This window comes from Trachurus japonicus, chromosome 22 (genome assembly GCF_045865225.1).
Source record: "Trachurus japonicus isolate A0001 chromosome 22, Traja_1.0".
In the NCBI taxonomy this organism is placed as follows: Eukaryota; Metazoa; Chordata; class Actinopteri; order Carangiformes; family Carangidae; genus Trachurus; species Trachurus japonicus.
This window is the reverse complement of record NC_140928.1, coordinates 26517130-26543999: the sequence shown is the minus strand read 5'-3', so window position 1 is coordinate 26543999 and position 26870 is coordinate 26517130. Positions and strand designations below refer to the sequence as shown.

The 26870-nt window shown below is 45.0% G+C and overlaps 2 protein-coding genes across 4 annotated transcripts in view; both read left to right on the top strand.

Moving 5' to 3' along the window:
* The window catches only part of akt1 (AKT serine/threonine kinase 1), a 36337-nt gene extending 31884 nt beyond the window's left edge, over positions 1–4453 (top strand). For all 3 annotated transcript variants that reach the window (XM_085766512.1, XM_085766510.1, XM_085766511.1), the window contains exons 11-14: positions 427–641; positions 745–832; positions 1097–1199; positions 2393–4453. In XM_085766512.1, the coding sequence (XP_085622638.1) occupies positions 427–641; positions 745–832; positions 1097–1199; positions 2393–2472 (486 nt within the window). In that variant the 3' untranslated portion in view covers positions 2473–4453. The remainder of the gene's footprint in view (positions 1–426; positions 642–744; positions 833–1096; positions 1200–2392) is intronic.
* A 2926-nt stretch (positions 4454–7379) lies between these two features.
* On the top strand, positions 7380–26825 carry cep170ba (centrosomal protein 170Ba). Its single transcript, XM_085768534.1, has 19 exons — positions 7380–7606; positions 8520–8657; positions 11028–11117; positions 11906–11986; positions 12684–12740; positions 13469–13625; positions 16403–16531; positions 17646–18140; positions 18221–19146; positions 19989–20147; positions 20576–20714; positions 20835–22454; positions 23107–23368; positions 24488–24620; positions 24990–25124; positions 25218–25306; positions 25781–25874; positions 25965–26016; positions 26113–26825. The coding sequence occupies exons 2-19, from the start codon at positions 8553–8555 to the stop codon at positions 26334–26336; spliced, it is 4947 nt and encodes a 1648-aa protein (XP_085624660.1). The 5' UTR covers positions 7380–7606; positions 8520–8552; the 3' UTR covers positions 26337–26825.
* Positions 26826–26870: the final 45 nt, after the last annotated feature.

Sequence of the window (26870 nt, the reverse complement as noted above, 5' to 3'; positions counted from 1 at the left end):
TTGTGTAAAGACGATTAGAGCCACAACAATTAATCGATTATTAAATGGATCGTCAACTATTTTGATAATCGAATAATCGGTTAGAGTAGTTTTTTTTTTAGTTTTTTCTGATTTCAGCTTCTTAAATGTGAATGTTTCTGGTTTCTTTGTTCCTTTATGACAATAAACTGAGTCTCTCTTTGGTTTGTAGACAAAACAAGAGATTTTGGACGTCATCTTGTGATTTGGGAAACACTGATATTTTCCAACATTTTTTTTTAACATCATTGACCAAACAACTAATGGATTAATCGTTAATCGATAATGAAAATAATCGTTAGTTTCAGCGTTAAAGACGACTACACCCACCCTCTATACCTTCTCCCCAAAACAGCTCAACATGAATACAACTGCTGCAGTGTCATAAACCTTTACTTGATCCCTCAGGTGCTAGAGGACAACGACTACGGCCGCGCCGTGGACTGGTGGGGTCTGGGAGTGGTGATGTACGAGATGATGTGCGGCCGGCTGCCTTTCTACAACCAGGACCACGAGAAGCTGTTTGAGCTCATCCTCATGGAGGACATCCGCTTCCCCCGGACGCTCGGACCCGAAGCCCGCTCGCTGCTCTCCGGCCTCCTCAAGAAAGACCCGATGCAGAGGTGAGGAGTCGCCCCCCTCCTCCCCTGCATCCTCTGCTGTACTAAACCCAGTGCAGTGACTCACATGCCCCCCCCCACCACCCTGTCTGTGCCTGTCTTCCAGGTTAGGTGGAGGGCCTGACGATGCCAAGGAAATCATGCAGCACAAGTTCTTTGCAGGAATTGAATGGCAAGATGTTTATGAAAAGAAGGTCAGTTTCTAAAATGCCCTATGCTGCCCCCCCCCCCCCCCCCCCCCCCCCCCCCTTCCCTTGTTTTTCTTCTCATGATTGTCGTCACGGAAATGACACCAAACGAAGATAGCCGCCATCCCCCCAGGGGATCGATAAAGTTACGTCATTCCGAGCGGCAGCATCCAGAAACGATACGGATTGTCATCAGACCGACAACTGTTACCAAACCGACCGACGGCGCTGATGTGCTGATATGTTTGTTTCTCGTCTCCTCTCCAACAGCTGGTGCCGCCGTTTAAGCCCCAAGTTACCTCGGAGACGGACACACGATATTTTGACGAGGAGTTCACAGCACAGACCATCACTATTACACCACCCGGACAAGGTAGCAGCAGAGGAGACACACTTACATGACCTGTTTTTTTTCCTGCATGATATAGAAAACATCACACTGCACAATGACACAGTGTTTTTCATAACTGTTTGTGAATGTGACAGTGAGGCTGATGAGCACACTGGACTGTGGAGATGAACTGCCATCCATCTTCTGTGATAGATTTCCCATCCTCTCCTGCAAAACCTATTAAAAATGAAAATGATACCTTTACTTCACTCAAGATGGGTTCAAGGGTCACTGAATTACCAATCCACTGAAAAGTATCCATTTATCCAGTGTCACAGTCAAAAACCTAACCTAAAATGATGTCTCACTTGTTTCCTTTAAGATCAATTGTATTTAAAAAAAATAATTAAAAAAAACAGTTAAGGGAGAAATGGTGCAGATTAATTTAGTCAGAGTGTAGTTTGTCTCTCTGTGCAGAATTTTACACACTGATTTATTCCGAGTGTGAGTAAACAAAGTATTCTTCAGGCGTGTGGAGCTCCCTTGAGAGCAGCCTGCCCTCTCCTGGTGAGTCTGCGCCATAAACGCATCACCAACTGCGTGTGAAGGGCAGCCGGTGTGTTTGCAGAGACTTACACTAAAAAACACTGAACAGACTCTAAAGTATGTGGGAATAGAAGGACTGGGTGATATTAATTAAAATCAAACAATTAAACAATTGATATCATAAGATGAAAGTTTTGTTTTTTTCCGAAGAAAATTTTGGGGCAAAAAATGTTAGAAATGAAAATGAAAATATGGATGTGATGACCCAGCAGATAAACCACTCTAGTTATTTCACTCTTTACTCAATATTACACCAAACATCTGTGGACAATATTTAGTTATTATGCCTCAACAGCACCACAGGATTCTTAGTAAATTAATATGTACTTTTAATAGGAAAATGTATATAATTAAAACCCTCATTATATGTAACTTTATACCCAATATACAAGTGTGTGTTAATATACCATCAAGTGAGAAACAGCTTATGGAAAAATAAAAAACACCTGTTGTGTGTGTGATCCAGTAACCGAAGGACCTGAGCAGTGATTCTGACTCTCAGAGGTAGGAAAAAGGCATCGAGGTAAAAGTATTGTGGAAACGTAGACACATTATACTGGCTGATGTATCCCTGCCATCTGTCCATAACTACTCCAGCTGTTAACTGTAACTTTGCCCTCTGTCCACAGATGACAGTATGGAGTCCTTCGACAGCGAGCGGAGACCCCACTTCCCCCAGTTCTCCTACTCCGCCAGTGGGACGGCCTGAACGACTCTCAAACATTCCTCTGGTCCCACTGTGTCCCCCCTCACCCCACCTGACTGCACTCTCAAAAAAAAAAAAAAAAGACCGGGGCCACAGCCCTGTCCTCCCAGCATTGTCTGCAGATGCCGTCGTTGGATGTAACATTTACGATCTGAAAGTTGCGTTTCTTTTTTCTTTTTTCTTTTTTTTTTTACAGGAAGGAGGAAATCCAAAACAAAACAAAGATAACTGTCGTTGTGTGCGGCCTTCGCAGACTGACCACAGAGAGAGAGTGTGAACACTACCCTGCATTTCCTGATTGTTACGTTGTATACTGAGCAGGCATCCATACACCATAACGAACGGGGAAATGTAGTCATGTTATGCACAAATCGGGCCACTACTATGAATGTTGAAAAAGGGCCATTTTGTATAAAACAAACACAAATGAATATGAACCAACCATTTCAAAATAGAAATAGGCATACTGTGGACCAAAAAACATCAAGTGAGCAGAGAGTGTGTGCGTTGTTGTTGTTGTTGTTGTTGTTGAGTGGCTGATTGAAACTATGTTTTCTTCTCTAAGACTTCTGAACAATTCAAAAACCATTCAGACCAAGACATTTCTGGCTTCAAAAGTGAATGTACCGTCTCAAATAAAGTCGATCTTTCTGCATACTTACATGTTGTAACACATGATTCTCCTAAGACTGACATGCCACCTTCTGGGGAGGATTTTTATTTTTTTTTTTAATCACTTTTCTACTGCCCTGTTGCAAAACTTCCACTAGTCGGTCTGTTGTATTATCATGCTGCACCACGATGCGCTTGATAAATCAATTGTGCAATACAGTCTGATGTGAGGAACGGCAGACATGCAAAGAATGCAGAGTGATTAATCATTATGGTCAAAGTGGGCCTGCAGTGGATTCCTGTTGTAACTGTTTGCACATCAGCATCACTGACAGACCCCCAGTTTCCTGTTCATGATAATAAATAGCTCCTCCAGCCCCCTCCCCACCCCCACCTCACCTCACCTCCCCCTGAAGTAAGTGCTTCTAGTTCCTGATGCCTTTCTCTCTCCATGTTCTGCTGCAGACACCTCCCGGTTTCCCTCTGACCCGTCAGAAACTCTTCTCTCCTCTGGGTTTTTTCCTCCATGTACAGTACCGTATTGGGTGTTTTTACCACCCGGTGCATTCACAGCAGCCTCAATGAGGTCACTTTAACATGATACACTTCTTTAGGAATACTTTTGCAAACAAACTGGGCTTCAGGGGAAAACATACACAAAGAGTCATCTTTGATTTGCTTCTTTAGGGGGACTGCTGTCCCTTCACGAGCTTCTGAGTTATTTATATGAGACCAGCGTTGACTAAAATGAGTTTTACTGTGCCAATGATATGCACTTTGCTGCCCCAAAATGATTGTATTTGGACTCTTATTTGTACTCTATGGTTGGTAAAGACTAAATTAGCTTCTTTTATAATGTAAATTCAAATGTGGATACAAATAAAACAAGACTTGCTTGTTTGAATGATTTCTCCCCTTTTTTACAGATGGCTGAGGCTAAACTAAGACTCATGGGAACTGAAACTTTTTTTGTTGTTGATGTTGTTGTTTTTTACAAAGTGTACTAGAAGGTTTCCAAAAGCGCTTCAGTATTTTTAATATGACTGATAATCATTTTTCAAAAGTGCATCATACGTTATTGAATGTAATGGTTTTTACGAATTTTGTTTTCACTTCAGTCGTTTGCGAACCTTTTGTTCAGTTTTTTTCAATCTGATTGTTACGTATTCCTATGCACACTCACCCTTTTGCTGTCACCTTCTGAAAATAGGGAAATTCATTTTATACTTTTTATTTCAACTTTTTTTTTTGTACCTGCCCTCCCATATTCCCGAGACTGAGGACACCAGCTTTAGTAAACAAATAATATAAACTTTGTACACTGTTTTTACTTGTCTCTTTCAAATTGATGAAATAAAAGGTCTTAACAAAAGGCTTTTCCTGGCTGGTCTTTTATTGTGAAAAGCTCCCCTTGTAGATAATGGTCCGTGTAGTGAGGCATCCAGAGCCATAATATGCTTTATTATAGTGTTTGGCTTGATTACTGTGTCTGGATATTCACATGTGTTTGGTTTGGTTTTCGTGCAAGAAATTGCAGTGTTGAGAGGAACAACAAAGGAAATCTTTTTCAATCCTTCTCTTGTATTAGTTTTCACACAGATGTTCTTCCCATTTGTTCTAATTACACCCCATAAAGTTCATTCTCCTCTTACTTTCCTTATTTTTCTCCTGGATATGTTGGAGCTGCACCTGGATCAGTCTAGATTCATGAAAACCTTTTTTGAATTTTATTTGTGTTATGTGACTTTTCAGCAGCTACATCTGTAGACTGACCTACGCTCAGTCACTAAATGGTAAAAATGAGTCAATAAGAGACGAAATTTTGTTTATCTAACCCTCACTGTGATCACACCCTGCAGACAAAACACAGCTAAGTGTGTGAGGCGTGTTCCAGGCACTCGGCTGCTCTTACTGTGTCTTGGCCGTGTTCTCTGCCTCTGCAGGACTGCGCATGCAGGTCCACGTCTGGGGCTCTGCAGCTGGTCTGAGATGGGGAGAGAGAGATGCTTCCCCCCGGGCCCCTTGGACAGATGGTACAGTCTCTGGAGCAGATGTTGACAGCCAGGGCTCACAGTCTGTCTTTGGGCAGGCTGTAATGTGCGGCGCCACACAGTGAGACTGAGGTTTGGCCCAGTGTGGCGCTCACCTGACAACCATCCCTCACCTGACTCCAGCTGCACTGCCCAAAAACACCCGGCGGAGCGGGGGCTGCAGCTCTGCCACCGGCCTCCTGTGGGTGATGTAGTGTTGTGCTGCGTGGAGTAGATGTCACTCACACACAACCTGCGAGCCAGAGCATTTCTCTCCTTTTTTATACTAGATGCAAAACTATTTATGTCAAAATATAGCATTACTCAAAGTGGATGGAAATGTAGGCCATAATTTATTATTGCTATTTGTGCATGTGCAGAATGGATTTTTCTCTTTGAATCATAGAAACAATAAAGGAAAATGTGCAGAGTGGCTCATATGTAATAGGATTTGTAGACTTTTTAGCCACATGAATATGTGTTATGTATAGCAAAAGGTGCAACTCAGAATAATCAGCATGTAACTTGTATTTAAACTTCATTCTCCTATATTTTACTACATAAAGGTCACATCACAGAGTACAATTAAAAATTTACCATACAGAAATTTTCATTTCTCATCTCTGCTGTCACATGTGATGTGAAAGAGAGTGCCCTCTACTATAGCCTACAGATTAGCTGGGATCAGTGTTGACTTGTTGTAGTTGTTTGTACTTATGACCTTTGACCACTAAGTCACACAGTGAATGTAGCATCTTGCATTTGTTCAATTTCACAACTATTTATGGAGAAGGTGTGGAGTACATGGTAAAATATATGTAATATTGGTAGATTTATTTTTGGCACATTGTAGAATATATGGGTAAAAAATGTCTCTCCCTTATTTTGTATAATTAGCCTACTTTTTAATTTACTACCAACACAATAGTGAGGATGCAGATGTAACACACTTTGTCACAATAAATTGGAACTACAGCGCCATCTAGCGGGTACCAGGCCTATGTGAAAAGTATTTACGTTAAATTAGCAGGCCTCTGTTATATACCACATTCAGTAGACGTTTAAAGGCTAAATTAGAGCGGTGGATCAGAATGACCGTGTCTGCTTTAAGTTCAGTTTAAATTGTTGTGTGATACTTTATTACAAAAGTGTCAAATTTCTCTATTCGCTACCGCTCCAGTCAGTATTTTAACTGATTGACCTCATGCAAGACAAAGTTTTCAATGACTTTAGGCAGGAACATGTTTTTGTCTGCACTGATCGGCCCTGTCCGCGTGAACACACTGTTGAGTCTGACTGTGAATAGAGGCAGCCGAAGATCGTCTATGGAGAGGATGAGTTATCAGATGGGTCAAACTCTGGTCAGGTCAACCGTCGAAATATTTTCGAAAACCAAGGAATGTCTTAACTTCTAAATACACTCTCTCTGCTCACAGCATACCTCTCGTTCTCTAGTGCGGATCAACCCCATGATCAGCAGGATTCATGGTGTTTTTTGTCTCCTTGAAACATTAATAAATGTGGCCCTGAATTAGCAATGTCATCTTTGGACACTGGGTTCTATAAAGACTGATCATCTAAAGCAATTTGATGCTAATTTAAAATTAATCATACTATGTAAGTTAAAGCAGAACCATTGTACCCTACTTTTATAGTTACATTTTACGGTATGCTACTTACTTTCTCTGCACTATTTTTTCTAGATCATACTTTTGACCCTGTTTCATTTATCTGACAGTTGTACTAGTTCATTTGCAGATAAAACGTATACGGAATATAAATGCCCCTCAAAATTGATGTTTGATCAAACACCAGTTTGTTTTGAATTATTGGCTCCATCACGTGAACCCAGGACCTTTTTGTTATACAGGGCCACAAAATGTGCAAATACCTCCCTGGACCTGCCACAGTTGATAATCACCCTAACATTTTACATGTAGTCTACTATTACTGAGTGCATTTACTTGGGATGAATTCTGAGCATGCATATTATAATTTAAATCATAAATATCATACAAGAAACAAAATAAATGATACTCAGATCTAATAATGGTAACAAAAAAACAACAACAAACAACACTTTAAGCACAGATGTATAACTATGTTATTAGAGGGTGTGCCCCTACATTATTCCTCCGTGTGGTTTTCCGCACCCAGTAAAGGGACGGAGTGAGAGCTCTCACCCCGCCTGCTCCTGCTCCGCCTCTCTGATCGAACTCCTAATGCTTCTGACGGGACTCGTCAGCTACGTCACCGCGCAGGGAGGAGGTGAAGCGGCGCTGGGAGGAGGGGAAGCGGCGCTGGGAGCGGAGTTTCGGCCGCTTGTTCTCTCCCAGAGGAAGAAGAGGGTGTGAACGACAATCTACCTGTCCGGTGGAACCAGGTGCTCCCTCCCGTCGCAACTACATGTCTGTCGGCCGTCGACTCCTCTGTGCAGCAGGACGGTTAACTCTACGCTGGCTTCACTCAGGAGTAAAGCGGAGCGGGCACTGAAGGTAGGTAACGTTGACGTTGACGTGAGTCTCCGGCTGCTGGGAGCAAATCACTGGGGAAAAGAAAAGGCTCGTTTCAGTCAGCGACGGTAGCTAAACAACGACACGGCGCTGTCACCTCTCAGACACACACAGACACACACAGCGGCGACAACTTTGGGAACAACCTATGGGAACAACACAGGTTTTCTTCAAACTTATAACAAGTATTTTCGGCTAATATTTACTCAGAATTATTGTTTACATTTCCAAGGTTACAGGAAGTGAAAACCTGAGCTGTGGAAGTTTTCAGTCGTTGGCTAACGTTAATGACACGCGCCAGGTAACAGGTTTCCCTGCTAGCTTCATTAAACACAGCCGGGTTTTATTTTTTTGTTTTTTTAATTTATTTAATTAAAAAATGTTAATGTGCTTTTTTCGTTTTCTTTGAATAGCATACAGCTGGGAACAAAACTTACAATGTAACATAACATAGCATGACGAGGGGAGGGTTTGGGCAGAGTCAACCTGAACACATTACACATAAAAACAGAGCCGGGTTTTATAGGAGTTAACTTTCAAACTAATGAACTCACCAGTCTGAACTGTGTGAACACACCGTATATTCTCTATGTGTATGTCTGACTGTGTAAAAGACACTTATAGTGGTCTCATAACCTCAGGATAACAGAGGCAGACCTACACTGTTCTGATAAACAGGTCGACCTGTTTGGTGTGAGGTAACATGAAGACTTCCCCTCACTAATCTCTGCATTGAAACGTGTTTTTCAGAGGAGCAGCTCCTTGAGGACACCTGGCATTGTTCAGTGGATATTTATCATGCCTTCTAAATGTCAACCTGTGGCCTTTAAAGTTATTTCAACATCACCTTTTTTTGAAATGAGTTTGAACAGTCTTGTTTCCTTTTCCCCCCCAGGATGCTAAGAAGATCTTGACTCGTGGCCCCAACATGAGTGTGACATCATGGTTCCTGGTCAGCAGCTCTGGCACACGCCACCGGTTGCCAAGGGAGATGATCTTCGTGGGCCGGGATGATTGCGAGTTAATGCTGCAGGTGTGTGTGTGTGTGTCTGACTTTTGTATGTTTAAGGGAGAGTGTGTGTGTGTATGTGTGTATGTGTGTGCTCACTTTCCTGAAGTCTGCGTTTACACAGCAAACAGAAGGCAGAGTGTCACATGAAGCCTGAGCGGCCCTCGCTGCAGTCTGCCAGAAGATGCTCAGGATGCGTTGCATTGCTCCTCACTGATGTCTTACAGCTCCTCGCACACATATGTGAAACACCAGTGGGAGGCTTCCTCGCACGCTTCGTGTATGTGTGTGTTTCTGAGTGTGTAACCTAGTGACGGCGCCTTCACACAACGGCCCGTTTCGAGCGCTGGCCTAAAACGCATCTCACTGCGTTGTTTTTCCACGCTTTGTCTGTTCTAAACACAACTACTCTGAGGTCTTTGTACGATACTATCCCTCCTGTTTTCTTCCTCACTCTGTATTTAGAGCAGTGGAGGAGGAATGCTGCTTCTGTCTGAAGCAGTTGTTTATACGTTTTGCTCAGAAAGGCCATGCCAACCGCTGAGGTTGGTCAGATTGAAAAGTTGCTCATGTCCACATTTAGGCGTCGCCGCATCCAGGGAAAAAAAAAAAAAAACCTCAGCTTCTCCCAGTCTGACTCTGAAATGATGCAGACTTCTCCGTTGCTCTGCTTAAGTACTCAGGGTTGCTTCCTGCCTTGGCATGCCCTCAGTTTCTCCTCCAAATCGTCTTAAACGCTGTAATCTTTATGTTTTTCTTTTGTTTGTGGCTCTTTGCATGCCCCCCCCCTCTAAACCCAGCTGAGTGTCTGTGACAAGAGAATCCAGTTTGGCTTGAATAGCAGAGATTGGTTGTAAGTGAAGTCATATCAAATAGCAGGGCTGTGGGCCTCCACTTGAATGTTTGGACTTTCTAGGACAACTGTTGTCTGATCAGTAACCATGTGCCTCCTTCATTGTATCTGTGCTGTAGTTTAACTGTGGATTGTTTCTTAGTGCTGGCCCTTTCTCTCTGATAAGGAGGCAGAGAAGGCAGCACATTAGGAATGTGGAATTTTTTAAAGCTGCTGCTCGGTTAACTTAATCAGGTGTGTAAACCGATTGATAAACCCTCAGGCAGTACAGTATTCCCAAGCAGCGCTGAGCGGATAGGCCTCCACAGAGAACACACACAGAAGGATGGTGGTAATTTTTGCAAATGAGTTTGGCAGTCACCTTCAATCCTTGTGCTTTCTGTGATGAGGAGGCCCAGAGTGCCTAATGAGCAGGAGAGAAAGAGAGAGTCAGTCTGAATCATTTGCTCAGTTTGTACTTAATTGGTGAAAGCATATTAGAAGGTAGGCTCATTTTTCTTTCTCCCCCCCTCTGGTTAATGGCTCCAGCTACCAGAGGAGAGTTTGGTGGATAAGCACCATCTTTTACTTTAATCTGCTGTGATATTTAAAGCTTGTACGTGGTGTATACAGGAGGAAGTTCTCTGTGGCTCTGCTCAAGGTTTCATCCACTCACAAGTCTTAATTTAGGATGATAAAGTAGGAATGACAGTGGCTTATGGGGCTGCAACCAATGATTATTTTTCCTATCCATTTATTCTGATTACCTGATTAAAGGGACAACGAGGAGTTTCTATGTCTATTAATGTATGGTAGATGAATCTATGTTACCCACTTGTTAATGGGTCAATTTTCGATAAATATATCCTTTTTGTCTTTATAGTTATTTTGATATTATTCAGTGGTCGGCTCACCCAGCATTTCCTACTTTCGGTTTCGTGGAAAATGACATGGGGATAACACCGCCGGATCGCCGTTTATGGTCGTTACTACGACGGTATCTGATCGTCTTCCAACCTCCGACTTTCATTCTTGATGAATGAAAACATTCTTGCCGTACATAGTTTTTTATTTAATTTAGTTGTTGTTATGGTTGTTTATTTTTCTTCTCATTACTTGGATATAAACCAAAACATTATTTCGGCATTTAGGGCAGGTAACAGATGCAAGAAGTATGCTCACATGACGTATAGGTTGTGAATGTCTGATTCTGAATGTCAATAAAAAATAAATTAGACAAAAGAAGAAAACATTCTTGGCAAGTGTTTCGCCTGTCTTGCGCCGGTCCAAGAATTTCACTGTGTGCGCGGAGGCTCATGGGAAATGTCGAGTGAAAACACTTCGCTTTCCAAAACTCCTCGTTGTCCCTTTAAACATTTAGTTCCCAGGATGTAAAAAAAAAAGCCAAATGCAGATAAAATTTTGTCAATTGAGAAGAGAAACAGACAGTATATTTTAGTAAATCAATATATTAGCAAATTGATTGTCTGTCAGTTGACTGATAGATTAGTGGACTAAAGTTTCCAGATCTAATCGTCACTTGTGTTTCTCCCTTGTTGCAGTCTCGCAGTGTGGACAAACAGCACGCCGTGATCAACTATGACACAAACACCGACGAGCACATGGTGAAGGACCTGGGCAGTTTGAACGGGGTGAGTGAGTCCAGCAGCTCCGGTGTCACACAACCTGCCTGGGCCCGGGGTGACAAAAGGCCGTGGGCTCCCAGAGGCCTGAGCTGTTAGTCCAACGGTGGTCATCAAGAGACTGGGGGGTTTTGAGCTGGCCTGAATTCTTTTTCTTTCTTCTTCTCTGTGCCCCCCCACCACCCCCACCCCCGCTCGCTCCCTTCACCGCTCTGTTGCCACCTCATTGCACCATTATCCCAATGAAATCCAGAGTTGTGCAGCGGGAGAAGCCGTTCATTGTTCCCGCCGAGTGTTTCTTTTGGCCTTGGTTACCGCAGCCAAACTAATCAGAGCAGAACAGTGCAAGGACCTGTAACTGAAATCCAACATGGCCAACATGTTTCCTCCTCCTCCATTTATCTTTAGTTTAGACTTGGATGGAATAAGGCCTGCTCCTCCACTCTCTGCTCTACTAATGTCCAGCATTATCTTTCCTTTAATTCAGCGATGTGAAGATAAACTCTTGAACGTCTCTCCTACCAATTACGGTCAACACAGTAATCACAGCTGCATGTTTATTTCCACCTGGCCATTAACCATTCTACAAAAGCTGAGACGGCCGTTGCATAACAACCTAATCTCATCAGCTCTTTAATGTGCTGCTGGACTAAACTTTCAATGGGAAACGGGCCAATTGCAAAGCACCTTACAGCAGCTGGGTGTTTGCCACTAGGTATTAGAAAGCCTGTTACCTAGGCGTCAACACATTCACTTCATTAATGAAGAGTGAAACTTGATGTTATCTTCTCTTGCAGACCTTCGTGAACGACCTACGAATCCCAGACCAGACGTACATCACCCTGAAGCTCTCAGACGTCATCCGATTTGGTTATGATATCCTTTGTTTTCGTTTTATTTCCCATGAAATTTGAAGTCTTGACTGTGATTGAATGCTTTTGGTTAGAACAGTTAAAAGTTATGATCAGCAGCAGCCCACTCAGAAACAATTCTCTGCTTCGCTGCTGCTTCAGCCCAGAATTTTTAGCATTTTCTTTCCCCTCTGTGGTCTTCTGCTCCATCGGCATGTTAATCCCCAGTCAGGGGTTTTAGATTATGGTCAACTGTAGACCTAAAATCTCCTGCACCCTTTGACCCCCTGATCAGAAAACTCATGAATGGTGAAATGTAGTTTTTAGATAACAGTGGGGGGAAAGCTGTTTAGAATACAGAGACATTTAGGATTGCTTTTGAGCAGAAGTACACATACAGTCTGAAGTGCGCCATGTGATGCTGCACGTTATGAGGAGTGGGAGGCTGAAGATTTGAGCTCGTTTGAGTTGCAACATATTTTTATGACTTAACGGTTTCCCCCTGTCTTGTCAGGAAAAAACGAAGTTACTTTTGACCTCCTTTGTTGACAAAGTGAAAAGTCGACATGAAAGTTTTTAGGTATCAGATTTCTCTTGTAAATTTGTCCAGTTCTTTATGCCAGCAGATCTCTTCTGAGCCAGGCTGAGTATATCAACAGTCATATTGTCGCAGTATTTTATTAGAAAATAGAAATGTTTTTGTACCTTAACTCCTCCTGCACATGCCCATGTATACATCCTGGAGAAGAGTCAACACAAAGTCCCAGAGGAAGCTCTTAAAGTAAGTGATGCTGATAGTCTGATCCATCATTTTTTATAGTGACAGAGTGATTAAGTGCATTGGCTTTTGTTATTTTCATTATCAATTCATCTGTACAGTTTATCATTTCAAGTGATCTCCTAATCCATAAAGCACTTAAGCCCTTCATAACTGTCAACTTTAAATCTTCTGTCTTTGTCAGACAAGAGAGATTTAAATTCACAGTGAGCAGAAGAGTTGTGTAATTTCACTAATAACTTAAACTGTGAATTAATATTTAAACATCTCTGTAGCTGGTTGATTAAATGACTTCACGCTTCAGCCTTAAAGGCTACAATTAATTTGTAGAACTGCCACTGTCGGCTACAGCCAAAACTAATTATATAGGCTCAGATAATAAATCAGAAGAACAGTGATCTTTTATTTTTATGTAAAAAGTTGGACATTGTAACTTTCTCCTCTCTACCAGCTGAAACCATACAAATGTTTGCAAATTAATCACAAAAACTGCAGTCGGTGCAGCAGTTTCCATTGAGTAATCTTCTATTCTCTTAAAGGGCAACACACAATAACAAAAACAGCTCTGTAAATGTGCCGGTGCCAACCCGCTTATTTCCAAAAGCAGCTCTCTGAGAGCTCCCTGGTGGATGTTCTTCCTTATACTGTGTATGTCTGAGGACAGCTACATCTGTACTGATTGTTGTCAGACGGTCATCCACATCCTGCTTCCCTCCTGTCTCTGTGTGCAGCATGAGAAGTACACCAGCCAGCTGCAGCTCAGTATAAAAGCCCTGGAGGCCAAGGCCAAAGAAAAACAGCAGCTTCAGAGCTCAGAGAAGAGCAAAGAGGCTCTTTCCAATGCCAAACTACAGGACAGGGCTGAGCGCAGGGCTCACTCACTCACAGGTAAACAACTCCACCCGCACACACACCTCCATCAGAGCAGATATTAACAGCAAGGCAGCAGCTTTTGTAATGACACAAGCAGGTGAAATGTTCCTGTAGGCCGACAGGAACTGATTTAACTGGATTTGAATACCCAGTTCACACATACAGGGAAGAGGAAGTCTTTGTGCTTCCATGTGCTGCACGGCTCTGGCTGCAGATCCCTTGATAAGGTGGCTATGGCTTTTATTAAGAGCCTCCCTGGTGTGAGATTAGGATGCCATGTGAGCTGAGAGGCTAAAGCTACAAGCCCATGGAGTCAGTAAAGAAATAGATCTTGACATCCCGGAGTTGGCAGAATGAAAACATGAGTCAGGCCTGGCCAGACAAGCTGAGGAGTTAAGGACAGGCAGCCTTATCTCTGTCACCCACCCACGCCTGACCGCTGACAAGAGGTGGGGTGCTTTAAAGCGCACCAGTACTTGTTCAACACGTGTTCTGTAAGAATTAGAGATGTGTGTGTGTGGGTTTCTAGTTCCAGCTTTCAACTTGTGTACACGTAACCGGTTGTGAATTTTGTGTATTTGTTGCGGTTTATATTCTCCTCTACCTCCTGTGCCCCGAGCTGTACCCAGTAAATCCTGTTTCACAGCGAAGGCAGCGGCGGAACAGTCAGGGAATTGTTAGGTCGACAGAGACACACTTTGTGAATGAAGCTCATTCACGCTGACAAAACCCACTACAGCTGTTGTTGATTTAGCAGTTTCTCGTGCTTTCTTCTCTATAATGGCCCCTGTGAGCTCAGAGAGAAAACTACAACTGCTGCTTAAAATAGGACTTTTCCAGCAGCAGGCCTGCTCCACTCAGAGCGCCGTACAAATGTGTCATTGAGCTGCAACAACTCTGGGAAAACATTTGCCAAGCCTTATTTTATTTTAGTAAGGCGTCTCCTCCTCGGATGGAGGCACGGTTGCATCTCCTGCAGCGATCCGCTGAACCTGCGACTGCAGACTCTTCGCTGAGCGGTGCTGCTCACTGGGGCGTTGTTTTCCAGCTGGCCCTGCTGTTCATGTCTGCAGTGTGACGGGGGCCTCGCAGTGTGCTGTTGTGTCCCAGTCCACCAGCGAGATAACGCAAGGACCCGCTTGATAAATGTGCAGTGTCAGAGAGATAAGGAAAGTGTTTCATCGCATGTCAGAGAAAATAAAGCTTGAGTTGCACACTTAAAATAAGCCGAGTGTGTCAGATTTTTTTTTTGCAGATATAGACAACGGTCCATCAGCTTGTCTATTTTGGTATATCTCTGATAACTTCATCCACGTGAATTTGTTTGACTTGAAACCTTAACGTAATATTGTTTTTCCTCTATAGATATTTAGTGTTTTTTTCTATTCTCGTCTTTATTTTTTTTTGGTGCATGCCGTGTTTTCTTTGTCTTTCTCTTTGTCAGAATTGCTGAGAGAGCCGTGCGTATCTTATTCTGTGTGCTCTGCTCGTGCTTGTTTTTCCCTGCAGCTGTACAGGATGTGGACTGTGTCCAATCCTCCAGCTGTCTGCAGGGCAGGACACTTCACTCGTACAGTATCTGACTCAGTCGGTCCTATTTTACTCTGCCAGGGCCCGGAGCTATTCAGTATTTACTAAAGAGGCATGAAATGGATAGTTCAGTTTTCCCAGACGCAGCTCTAATCTGCACTACATGATTTAAAACGGCCTTAAATAATTAATTAATTAATGTCCCTATTCCATTTCCAACTTTTTAACTTTATTAGACCAAATGAGAAATCAAAGCTGAACTGATAAAACTGTCAAAGTCTGGTCTCATATTGAAAAGTTCTGTAGTAATGAACAGTTAACTCTTCGGGGGGCTTTTTCTTGTATTTGCTCATTAATGAAACAGTAAATCCAACCTCAGTCGGTGGCGCTGTGCTCAGTCCACTCATGTTTTTCTTTAGCTAAAAGCAGAGGATTGAGTAATGGGAAAGGAATGGGTAACGTGCCCTGTCACTGTGTTGATGTCTTATTGTGTGTGTCCAAGGCAACAGTGGTGAAGTGCCGCCGCTGATGCTTTTACGATTGTGAAGCCTCGGCATTAAACTCCACACAGCTTTTTTTTGGCCCAGATATCAGGCCGACAGACACACATCCAGATTATCTCATGCCGGCCATATAGGCTGTCTGTCGTGTGTGTGTGTATGTGCTGGTCAAACCACACGCTAAACACCAGCTCAGAAAGAGCATCATGGAAATAAGCCCTCCCTCCGCAGCTCACACCTGTATGGTGCAGTATACCAAGGTCAATGTGCAGGCTATGAGTGTTAGAGTACACAGACCATCACCATAGATGCGCTGCTTGGTTATCCTATATCCTGTATTGTATTGGTTTGCTTTGGAGATTAGGATTATCTTTGTCCCGACTCACACAAGGAGGATTATGTTTTGGTGGTTTGCGACATACAGTTGATATCCCAGTCCGCTGCTCTGCTCTCTCTGTGTCGTTGGAATGTGTGGGAATCACAAAAGGCCCAGAAGGCTACGGTGTAGTGTAACACTGTGTCCGTCTGCGCTCCAGGGTTGTGCAAAGTGCAGCCGCTGCAAGGCCAAGCCCAGACACAACACTGTTTGTTTTGTCATGTGACCCTGCACGGACTTATTTCCCCAAAAGGCTGTATAAATTCAGCTCTTTGTTCGGTTCTTATTCCTTTCCAGCCTCCCTCTGCTGGGGCTGAGCGTATCCATGTGCCTAATGTTGTGTGTTTGTCTGTGGTTGTGCCTGTCTCTGTGCATCTGTCTGCTAGCTGGCGCCGATTCTCCGATATCCAAGCCCACTCCTCTCTATGGCCAACCGTCGTGGTGGGGGGAGGACGAGGACCCCGCCAACAAAAAGGTGGAAAGAGGTGGAAAATCTCCAGAGCAGGAGTCTCCAGGTCAGTGACAGTGTCTTATATTTTTACTACCATGAGCACGCAGGCTTGATTTTTACAACGGCATCGACGCTGAAGTGTTTGTAACGTGTGCTGCAGTTATTTGTACTGTAATTGTATCGGATATTCCCACATCTGTGAATTGGAGCCTAATTTGTAATGACATGTTTGTCTGTGGCACTGCTATCTGATGCCCTTTGTGGGTCACTGAGAGATGGATGGTGTAAAGCCCAAGGCAGGCTCCTGGCTGCCGGTCGCAGACTGTTAGCCAGGCCATACCATGCCAGGCCAATGGGCAGTGCCTGTCTGCCGCGTGATGGATTATGACCCTCTAAGCTGCTGGAGGAAAGGAGGAGAGGGCAGGCGGGGGGGGGGGGGGTGTGATTGTTGGCCTCATGTTGCCCAGGCTGAAACAGATTATTCCTGCTCAGCTACCCTCCACCGGACTCTGAGCTCCTAAACTGATATTTGGCCACATCCAGCTGGCACCCAAAGACCCACTGGCTGATCTGTTTTCTCAGTCTAACAGCTGGAATCTTTGTTATTTGTGGCTCCCAGTTTTCGGGGATTGTGTGACAGTGGCATCCCGATTGTGCTGTCACAATATTAGCAGTGATGATTTAGAAATGTCCTTTATTTTATTCCCCCCTAATCCATAACTAAAATGATTATTATATTCTATATTTCTACACAGATTGCTGTGCATCTGTGACTCCACTGTGACCTCACTACTGCATATTTTGTTAGTTTTACAAAGGTGAACAACAGAGAACAAGGAACACATATAAGAAACAACAACAATAATAATAATAATGATATACGTATATATTTGGATTTTAATGCATTTTAGGCAGGAGGACTTATCCTAAAAACACCACTTTTTTCTAAATAATCTGAAAAATTATGTAAAATTTGTCAAATAACATACTGTTGCATTGGAAAAAAGTGAATTACATTTATTCCAGATATAAGTCACAAGTTATTTTCCTGTATATAGTCAGATTTTTATGAATAATACACCGATTACACCACTTCACATTGGGTTGCATGACGTCGTTGACCCATACACATAATATACATGTCCATTGTGAGCTCACTACTGTTTTCTTGTTAACAGAGCCTGGTAAAGATGGGTCCAGATACACCCCCAACGGCTCTCTGTCTGACGGCCAGGCCAAGTCCATCTTCGCGTACCGACGAGAGCCCAGCTATTTCGAGATCCCGACAAAGGAGTTCCAGCAGAGACCCGCCAAAAAGCCTGAATCACAAGTCCACGAGGTTCCCACGAAGGACACCCCCGATCCCGCTGAGGGCGTGCCCTCCACGCCCACGCCCCCCGTGGTCCAGAGCCACGCCTCCTTCACCATCGAGTTCGACGAATGCACGCCGGGTAAAATGAAGATCAAGGACCACGTGACCAAGTTTTCTTTCCGCCAGCAACGGAAACTACCCTCCACCGAGTCGGTCGCCACACCCACCGAGGTGATGTCGCCGGAAAACAAAGTTGCCGACTGGCTGGTCCAGAGCAACGCCAGCATGATCAGGAGGAGGTCACAGGCTGAGGATCTGTACAGCACAACCAGTGATCCGTCACTTCTGAGGACCACTCGGGGTGAGTCGGCCATATAATGTCTGTCAGTGTTTACCAACGCTAGTTTCAGGGATGTGCTAATTTGTTGTTTTCATTATCAGCAAACAACCATGAAGACGGCACTCACAGCGACTCTGGGGATCCTACGATCAATGGAAAGGATTTCCTGCTCTCAGAACCTCAGATTGGGTCCCAGGATTCTCCACAACCCCTGAGAACCCCCCCACAACGCTTCACCTCCCCCGACTCTGAGGAGCCCCTGTCCTACTCTCCTCCAGAGTCACACTCCCTTTCCAGTCTGGGCAAAACCGAGCCTCACCAGGCCTTCGTCATCGAATTCTTTGACGATAACCCAAGAAAGAAGCGCTCCCAGTCCTTCACCACCAACACCCCCCCGCCCGAGCCCGCAGGCCTCAGGGTCCAGGAGAAGACTAGGAAGACCGCAAGCCCAACTGGGGACAGACAAACCCCAACTTCAGCCTCCTCCACTCCCCCAACCCAACGCTACACCGTCCCACTGAAGGGGCCTTCTTCCACAGGTTTCCAAAGAGCTGGCTCTCTACGAAGGGAGAAGACAGAGGACCGAATGAGCACCAGCTTCACCTCCCGCTCCACGTCTTCTACCTATGTCAGACCTTTTAGCAGCGTGGGCCGGAGGTCCAAACTGGCCCAGGATTTTAAAGCTGAATTTCTCAAGCACACTAAGCAGGCCATTTCTGCCAGCTGGGAGAAAAGCACATCTAGTTCCCCTGTAGCAGCTAAAACAGAGGCAGTGGTAGCATCACCGTCTAGCCCCTCTCCATCTAATACTCCCTGCCAGCCCCAGACTTCCTCTCCTGTCAGCAAACCTGTTCCCCTCAAGGCCCCTGTGATGCCCCCAGAGTCTCACAGCGTGGAAGTCAAGAGCCCCCCTCCTGTCGGCCCCAGAAACGAAGAGGAAGACACTCTGAGTGATGCAGGAACCTACACCATCGAAGCAGATGCTCAAGATAAAGAGCTGGAAGAGGCACGGAACAATATTGATCAGGCAAGATTGATTTATTTAAAAAAAACACACACAATCACTTAAAGGGATAGTTCAACATTTTGACAAATTGGCCCATCGCCATAATCCCTATAGTTTTAGGAGTAGATGGAGAATAGAAGGAGTTCCACCACACACCTTTAATTGTCGGTGCAAGCTATTTTTAGAACGGCGGAGCAGAGCCGCGAGCTGCTCAGAGCTACGCTACGGAGGCTGATGGAATTTCTTGGTTTCCCTCATCAAATTTATCAAATACACAATCCAACAACTCAAACACTCTCGTGGACAAGTTGTGACCTGCACATTCACCACGTTATGAGATAATAACAGAACGTTATGAGACAGAGTTGTTTTACAGGTAAATTCATGCAAAACAGCTGATGCGTGTTACCGTCGGGGGCAATTTTTCGGCAAGCAGTCTCTGCATTTGCCTCGAAAACAACTCTGTCTCGTAACGTTCCATTATATCTCATAGCGTGGTGAATGTGCAGGTCACAACTTATCCAAGAGAGCGTTTTTGTTGGATTGTGTATTTGATGAGGGAAACCAAGAAATCCCATTAGCCTCCGTAGCATAGCTCTGAGCAGCTCACGGCTCTGCCCTGCCGTTCTTAAAATAGCTTGCACTGACAATTAAAGGTAACAAACCTACTGCTATGACTATAGGGATTATGGCAATGGGCAAGTACACAGCCACATGGGCAACTATCCCTTTAAAGGTAGTGAGACTTTACCATTCGCCAATGTCCCATGGAGAAAGTCCCTCTCAGACTGAGCCCTGGACATTGGTAGTCACGCTTTCTCCGTTCGTACACTTATCCACTTGCAATGCTTTGTTCCTGACAGGTGTTTGGTGTCAATCAGACCGCAGAGCGAACCAACCAGACTGAAGCAGAAACATCATCAGCATTTAGGCCTGTTATTGGTCAGGGCAGGGAGCAGCATAGACAGAGTAGCGGTGGGCAGGTGAGGCCAGCTCCAGAGCAGGGACAGAGTCTGGTGAAGGTAAACCTTCCTGCTGAGGGTTGGGCTAATGATTGGGTGTAATGATTACTAATATTGACTCCAGTTCGGAAGATAATAAGTTTAGGTGTTGGGTCAGTAAACCTGAAATTCTTCAATTCAGAAATCAGCATGTATTGCTGTCTTGATTCTCTTGGTTTCTGCTCTTTTGATTTCGTGATTTTTCTCTCCTTTCCTCCCAGGTTGTGGGTCTTTTTTGTTGGTTTTTCTCTCTAATCAAATATAAGGAGGAAAAATTGTCTTTTTTCTAGCAGCTGTACTTCATACTGAGTAATAAATCGATCTGTGGTGTCTTCTGCTGTTCATCTTCTTCAACATGCTCTGGGAATCATATAATCATAAACTGCATTTCTTAGAAGTGTTTAATCTTTTATAAATCCATTGAATAGGTTGTATGTTTTCTCTTGTAGGTTCAGCCAGCAGGTGCAGTGTTACAGGGGGGTCCTAAGTGGATGTCTTGCTGGGCCAGCTTGGCAGACAGCTACACAGAATCTGGCCCCTCATCTGGCCTCTTTGACATCCCTTCCCAGATGGAGCTGTCAGGAGGGGGTAAGCTGCCTGACAAGACACAGGTCTATTTGAAATGATAATGAGAGACCCTGATGAATATGAATGATAATTCCCTTTCAGTATGTGTGGTTAATATGCATTAAAACTGTTTCACTTCAGCACACGGTACGATCATCCACAAGACCGCGCTCAGCCGTAATCACGACAGCAGTGACTCCAGAGCTCGACGCATCCTGCCCCAGCTACCGGTGGGGGAGAAGAGTGACATTCCAACTCCCAGCATCCATGTTCATTATGACCCACATTCAACATTTGATGTAGGGGAGAACAGCCTGGGGGCCTCCAGGTCTCAGGACGGCGTTCACAGGCTGTCGGTGCAGGACGACGTGGAGCCAGACAGCCTGAGCGACGCCAGCAAATCCGACGACGGTTCCATAGTGGAGCAGAAGAGGAGGCCGCTGTCAGACGGAGAGGAGAAGCAAAATGAGGAGAACGCGTTTCCAGCTAAGTCTACATCTTTCTACATCGAGTCTGAGTCCGAGTCCAAACCAGAATTTGGTTCAAAATCCAGCACGCCTAAGACTGAGAGAAAACAAAAACTTTTCTCCACGGCCACTCTGACCAGACCCAGGAGTAACCAGGATGTTGGGAAAGTCAAGCCCAGTGCGTCAGCTCCCGTTCTTGGCCAGAGGACACAAAGTCCAGAGTCCAAAGAGGGAACAGTGTCTCCATTAATCAGACAAGAGAGCTTCACCAAGGAGCGGCCTAGCAACGCCAGACTGCCCAACATCTCCAGCCAGCTGGTTCCTAAGGACCCAAACCCTGAGTTACTGCAGGGCGCCTGCAACCAGGACACCCACTCTTACCTCAAAGAGACGGAGAATGTCCTGGCTGCTCTGGAGGCCAAACTACAAGCGGGACCCCCGGCAACCACTCCGTCTCCGATAATGGACTCTCTGTCGGGGGAGTCTGACGTAGACACCTCCAGCACAGTCAGCCAGCACAGCAGTAAGACCAAGTCAAACACAGTGACCAAAAGGCCGTCAGTCAGCGGGCTCCACAGGGAGAGGTCCTCAGCCAGTCTGGCCAGTCAGGACTCCAATCACAAGCCGGCGGCATCGGAGAAACGGCGCTTTCAGAAAGCAGACAGCAGCAAGTCGGAGTCTGCCAGGAGGCCGCTCGGACTGAGGCGCAGTGTTGGGAAATGTGGTTCCACAGACCTAAGTGACGAACCTCACAGCTTACCGTACTCTGACCAGGAGTCCAACACCCACCAGACCCGCAGGAAATACACCGTGCCTCTCCAGAAGGAGGAAACCAAGATGTCCAGAACAAGCCAGGCCCTGAGCCGCGCCAACAGCCTGTCGGCCCCCAGACCCACCAGGGCGTCCATGCTGCGCCGCGCTCGCCTGGGAGAGGCCTCCGACAACGAGGGCACGGAGACGGACCGGCTGTCGCAGGAGGCCGGCAGCGGCTCGGCCAGGCAGCCTCAGGAATCCAAGAAACTGTCCAGGCTGGATCTGCTGGCCATGCCCCGGAAGAGGACCAGCTCCTTCAACACGCCCAGCGACACCGAGGCGTCCTCCGGCTCGCAGTGGGGAGCGGGGAGGAGCACGGGCTTCTCCAACCGCAGCACGGAGTACGGCGGCGGCAGCTCCGTCAGAAGGGCCTCGGCCCCGGGGCCCAAACCTGCAGAGAGGCAGCAGAAACAAGTGCTGAGCAAAACCCCGCTCACCCGCGTACGGTCAGGCAGCGGCAAGTACACCGGCAGCACCACAAGTGAGTGTGATATCAACCTACGCAGATACATGTTTGTTTGACTGGAATGTTGAATGTAATATTGTGACTGCTATGAGCACTTAGTCATGTGAACCAGCACCTTAGAGAAGAGATCATGTGGTTCCTGGACTGGAGGCAGGACAAGGTGAATTGGTTTGACACAGTCAGTTTATACATTGAAGGAATGTGAGGAAGGTAAGGAAGGAAGTAAAGCCCGTAGTCTCTGTAACTCATCTACTAAAGAGCTGATTCTGACTAACATCAAATATTACTAATATTCATACAACAAAACCTTTTAGAGGGAACTATGGATAGAATGAATACTGCAATACTAGCCTTGTGCTTTATAGTAGACACTGTTTTTACTAATATGGGGTTATGATCTGATAATCAGCTGCTGTACTGTGGAGGTCAAGTACTTATTCAGTTTGGAAATGATTTCATAACAAACAAATACAATGAATAAGTTAAAAATGTCGAGACGAGGGCTGCGACTGCAACTTACCTATTTCTTTTTCTGGTTTTGGGTGATAATGTGGTGGTGTTTTCTCCCCTGTATCCTGTGATGGCATCTCTTTTTTTCCATCCTGTTTTTCTTCTTTCTTCTCCTAACGTCCATCCTTCGCTACTCAAACCGATTCCCGACGTCAAGGCTCCAGGAGGCGACAGAAAGGCTCTGACTATACCTCTACCTCAGACGAGGAGTACGACTCCAACCAGAGCACCCCTAAACACAAACGCTCCCAACCTTCCTCAGCCTCCCACAGCCCGCGCAGCCAGCCTCGGCCCCTGCCCCAGCCCCAGCCGGCGGTCCCCCTGCGCGCCAAGCCCCGCAGCAGAGACTCTGAGGACGAGACCCAGGAGGGAGGAGACGCTTTTCAGAACTGGTCCACTCACAGTGCTGAGATTGCACGGTAAGACTGAGGAGTACATTTTACAAACTGAGATTTCTTCCTAGTGTTATATTTATTTTATTTCTTTAAAGGTTTAAAGATCAGGGACAATGCACATTAACAAAAACATTTAAACAAATGTAAACGTTCCAGAATTAGCCAAACGGCTATTTTACATCTGTTGTCCCTGGACTGATGTTAAAGGTCACCCTCTGTTACTCGAGAATCAGAGTCTTTTTACAGCATTTATGTGATATCAACCACACATTTGTTATTGCTGTGACAGCCTGTGTAGAGAAAGAAAGGATTGTACATTCAGCGGAAAATGTTCATTTTAAGATCAAGATAAACATCTACTTAATCGTCCCGTAAGGGAAATTTGTCTTGGAGATGAAAGGTGTGGTGCACAGGTACATACATTATGACAGAACAGGACTGACACAACATAACAGTAACCACAACAGTGTTTCCCCTACTGTTCTGTTGGTGGCCCACACCAATGCGAGCCCCCGCCCCCCTTGAAAAACGGGAAATCTAGGAGCCAATCACGGTCCGAGCGGACCTGTTGGTCTGACTAGTCCAAAACAGTTGGAGCCCTCGACCCGAAGCACCCAGTAAGAAGCTGCAGACGGGTCGACCAAACGGCGCTATTCTCCCTCTGCCAGCTGATTTTTAAATACCAGTGCTGCTCACCCTCAAAAACCGATCACATAAATGCGATGCAGGCTTAGGGGGCGCGGAATCGCGGATGAGTGTGTCTTTCAGAATAAAATCGAAGCTGAGTCATTTTTCCCCCCTTATACATCAATATAAGTTAGTTTAATTTACTGCCCAAGTAAGTTAAATACAGCAGCAAAGACAATGGGCATCCAGCAGGATATAATGCACAATACATTATCGTAAGTAGTTCGCAAGATAATTACAAGTAGTAATTAACTAATTAAATTAAATTAACTAATAAAATAAGAGATCAAGAAAGGCAAATGTAGTTTTTTCAGTAGGGAGATAGAGGTAGGGATATAGGAGAATTTAAAACGGTTGCTCTAAAACACTTTCCTGAAGGCAGCAGCTCATTCAGAAAATACAATTCTCCTCTCTCCTCTCATCAGCCATTGTTCCAACATGTTTCCTCCCTGCTAGGTTGAGTCAAGACCTGGCTAAAGACCTGGCTATCCTGGCCAGAGAGATCCATGACGTGGCAGGCGACGCTGATCCACAGAACCCTGAGGTAGAGAGCGATACACCCGTCTCCACGGTGACAACTCATGAGCAGGTGCAGCAAAAGAAAACCATATCACATACTTGTCACGTAGTTGCCGTTAAATCAGTCACACAGGTATCAGATCTCCATTTGACCCAATATGACGGGTCTTCAGTTCTGTCATCTTCAGCTCTCATTGCTCAGCTTTGCCTTCTCACGCCAGGTGCAGTTATGTAATGTGATTTATTTTAGAGTCTAAAAATAATTGTTTTAATCTCAATCACCGGATCTGTTCCCTAAATGAACAAAGCAGTCAGTCAGTCAGACACATGTGGTTAGAATAAAACAGTACCTTATCATTTTAACTTTCATTTCCTTGTTTTTTCATAAGCCTTAACTGTCCATTTTAAATTGAAACATTGATTTCTGACTGTGGTGCAGCTCGTCCAGCATGTTCCAGAGGCTGGATTAAACCACCAGACAGTCCCTCCGAGTTCTGCATCTACAAGGGAACCTGAGCAGAGCTCCAGTGACCACGAACAGAGCTCCAGGCAGCGAACCCGCAGCAGAGACGAGGTCTGGTCACAATCTGCCGCTTCGCCTCGACAACAACCTGTGTGATGGAAGCACCGGTGGATCCTTCTAAACTCTTGACTGTTTTTCCTCCAGGCGGCTGTGGACGCTCTGATGCTGAATCCAGTGTCTCAGGTCATCACGGCCATCAGAGAAAACACAGAGCAACTTGCTGACAAAATTAAGTATGATGTTCTGTCTCTCTCACACACACATGCATGCACACACACACACATCCTGCATTCCCAGGCTTAATCTGAGTTTGATGAAAAACTTTATTGATCCGGTCTGACAACCCGACTGCACTGAGCCAGTAATCTTATTAAATTAGTAGAAGTGAGTGAGACAACACAGAGACTTGCAGTCTGACAATGTGCGACCAACAGGGATGTAATCATCTGAGCAGATAAGATGCAGAATAAACATTTGTGTGTTAAAGTTTTCATTGTGTGACGTGGCCACAGTTTGTTCTTCTCTGGTTTTTACTCAATCTACAAACAAGACACAGAAGTAAACTGTATTTTACAATTTAAAACACTCCAGAACGGTATTTCACTCTCATTACTCTCAATCTAAATCAACATTGTGGACACAAACATGTGGATCCTCCCTGTTAGATGACAACTTAACAACTACTGCTCTTGGCATCATACACACAGGGTACTGTTCCAGGACAGGGTGGATATCTGGGAGGAAATCGAGGCAAAGGTTAACTCTGACAATGACGTGCCTGTTGTCAAAACCTCCAACAAGGTTGGTGATTTCCCTTTTTATACTTGCAAGCAAATTTCATGCTAAAAACATCCTTGTGTGTTTGAGCTAAGTCAGATGTCTGTGTTTCAGGAGATCACGTCCATCTTGAAAGAACTCAAGAGAGTCCAACGACAACTTGAAGGTGAGTCACACTCTTCTTTATGGATGTGAAACAGTCTTTATCTGTGTAATACTTTCTCTCAGTGAGCGCTAACTGTCTGTTGTTTTCTCTGTCCAGTCATTAACACAGTCATGGAGCCCGGTGAGCAGCCAGACGCTCCCAAGGCCTCAGCCTTCAACTCCACGTCCTCATCCGGAGCTCGGAGCTCCAGACCTTCTTCCTCACAAGACTGGAGAACAGTCCACTCTGTGTCCAAACGAGGCGGCGGCCCGCGGCCCGGCGACAGCGTCAGGAGAGCAGCTGTGACACCAGACGATCTCAGAGAGGGATATCTGGTCTGAGATCTGACGCAAACACACAGCGCTGAACTTCCGCCATCACCCCACACACACACACACACACAGGTGTCAGGCCGATGTGGGCTGATTGAAACCAAGGGGGTGGAAGTGAGACGACACAGACAGAACTGTAGTGTACCCTCACACTCATTCAGACACACTACTGCACTATGAGCACTACACACGTACACTGTGCTGTAATACACAGTGAAGCTGTGAAGTGTCAGGGTTGTGTCTGAGTGATGATTTGAGGAAGTAGAATAAAAGCCTGCTTCACCTCCTAAAGGCCTCAGAGCTGTACTTGATCCTGTGTGTTGGGGATAGTTCTCAGTAATCACAATTATATGACCAATAGTACTGATTTAAAAAAAAAAAGCTCTTGTAATTTTTTGGTTTAATTGAAAACCAGCCTGAGCTTAAACAACTCAGGGAAATATAATATATATATATTAACACATCACGTGTTTGTGTTTAGTGACAAAAATATGTTTGAGGAAATATTATTCAATATTATTATAATTATAAATTATTATAATA

Bases quoted from the DNA above. Each gene is read 5' to 3' on its own strand.
- cep170ba (XM_085768534.1), top strand. From the start codon at position 8,553: ATGAGTGTGACATCATGGTTCCTGGTCAGCAGCTCTGGCACACGCCAC. The intron at 12,741-13,468 runs GTAAGTGATGCT...CTCTGTGTGCAG, and splicing joins TCCCAGAGGAAGCTCTTAAA to CATGAGAAGTACACCAGCCA. The intron at 25,125-25,217 runs GTCTGGTCACAA...TTTTTCCTCCAG, and splicing joins GAACCCGCAGCAGAGACGAG to GCGGCTGTGGACGCTCTGAT.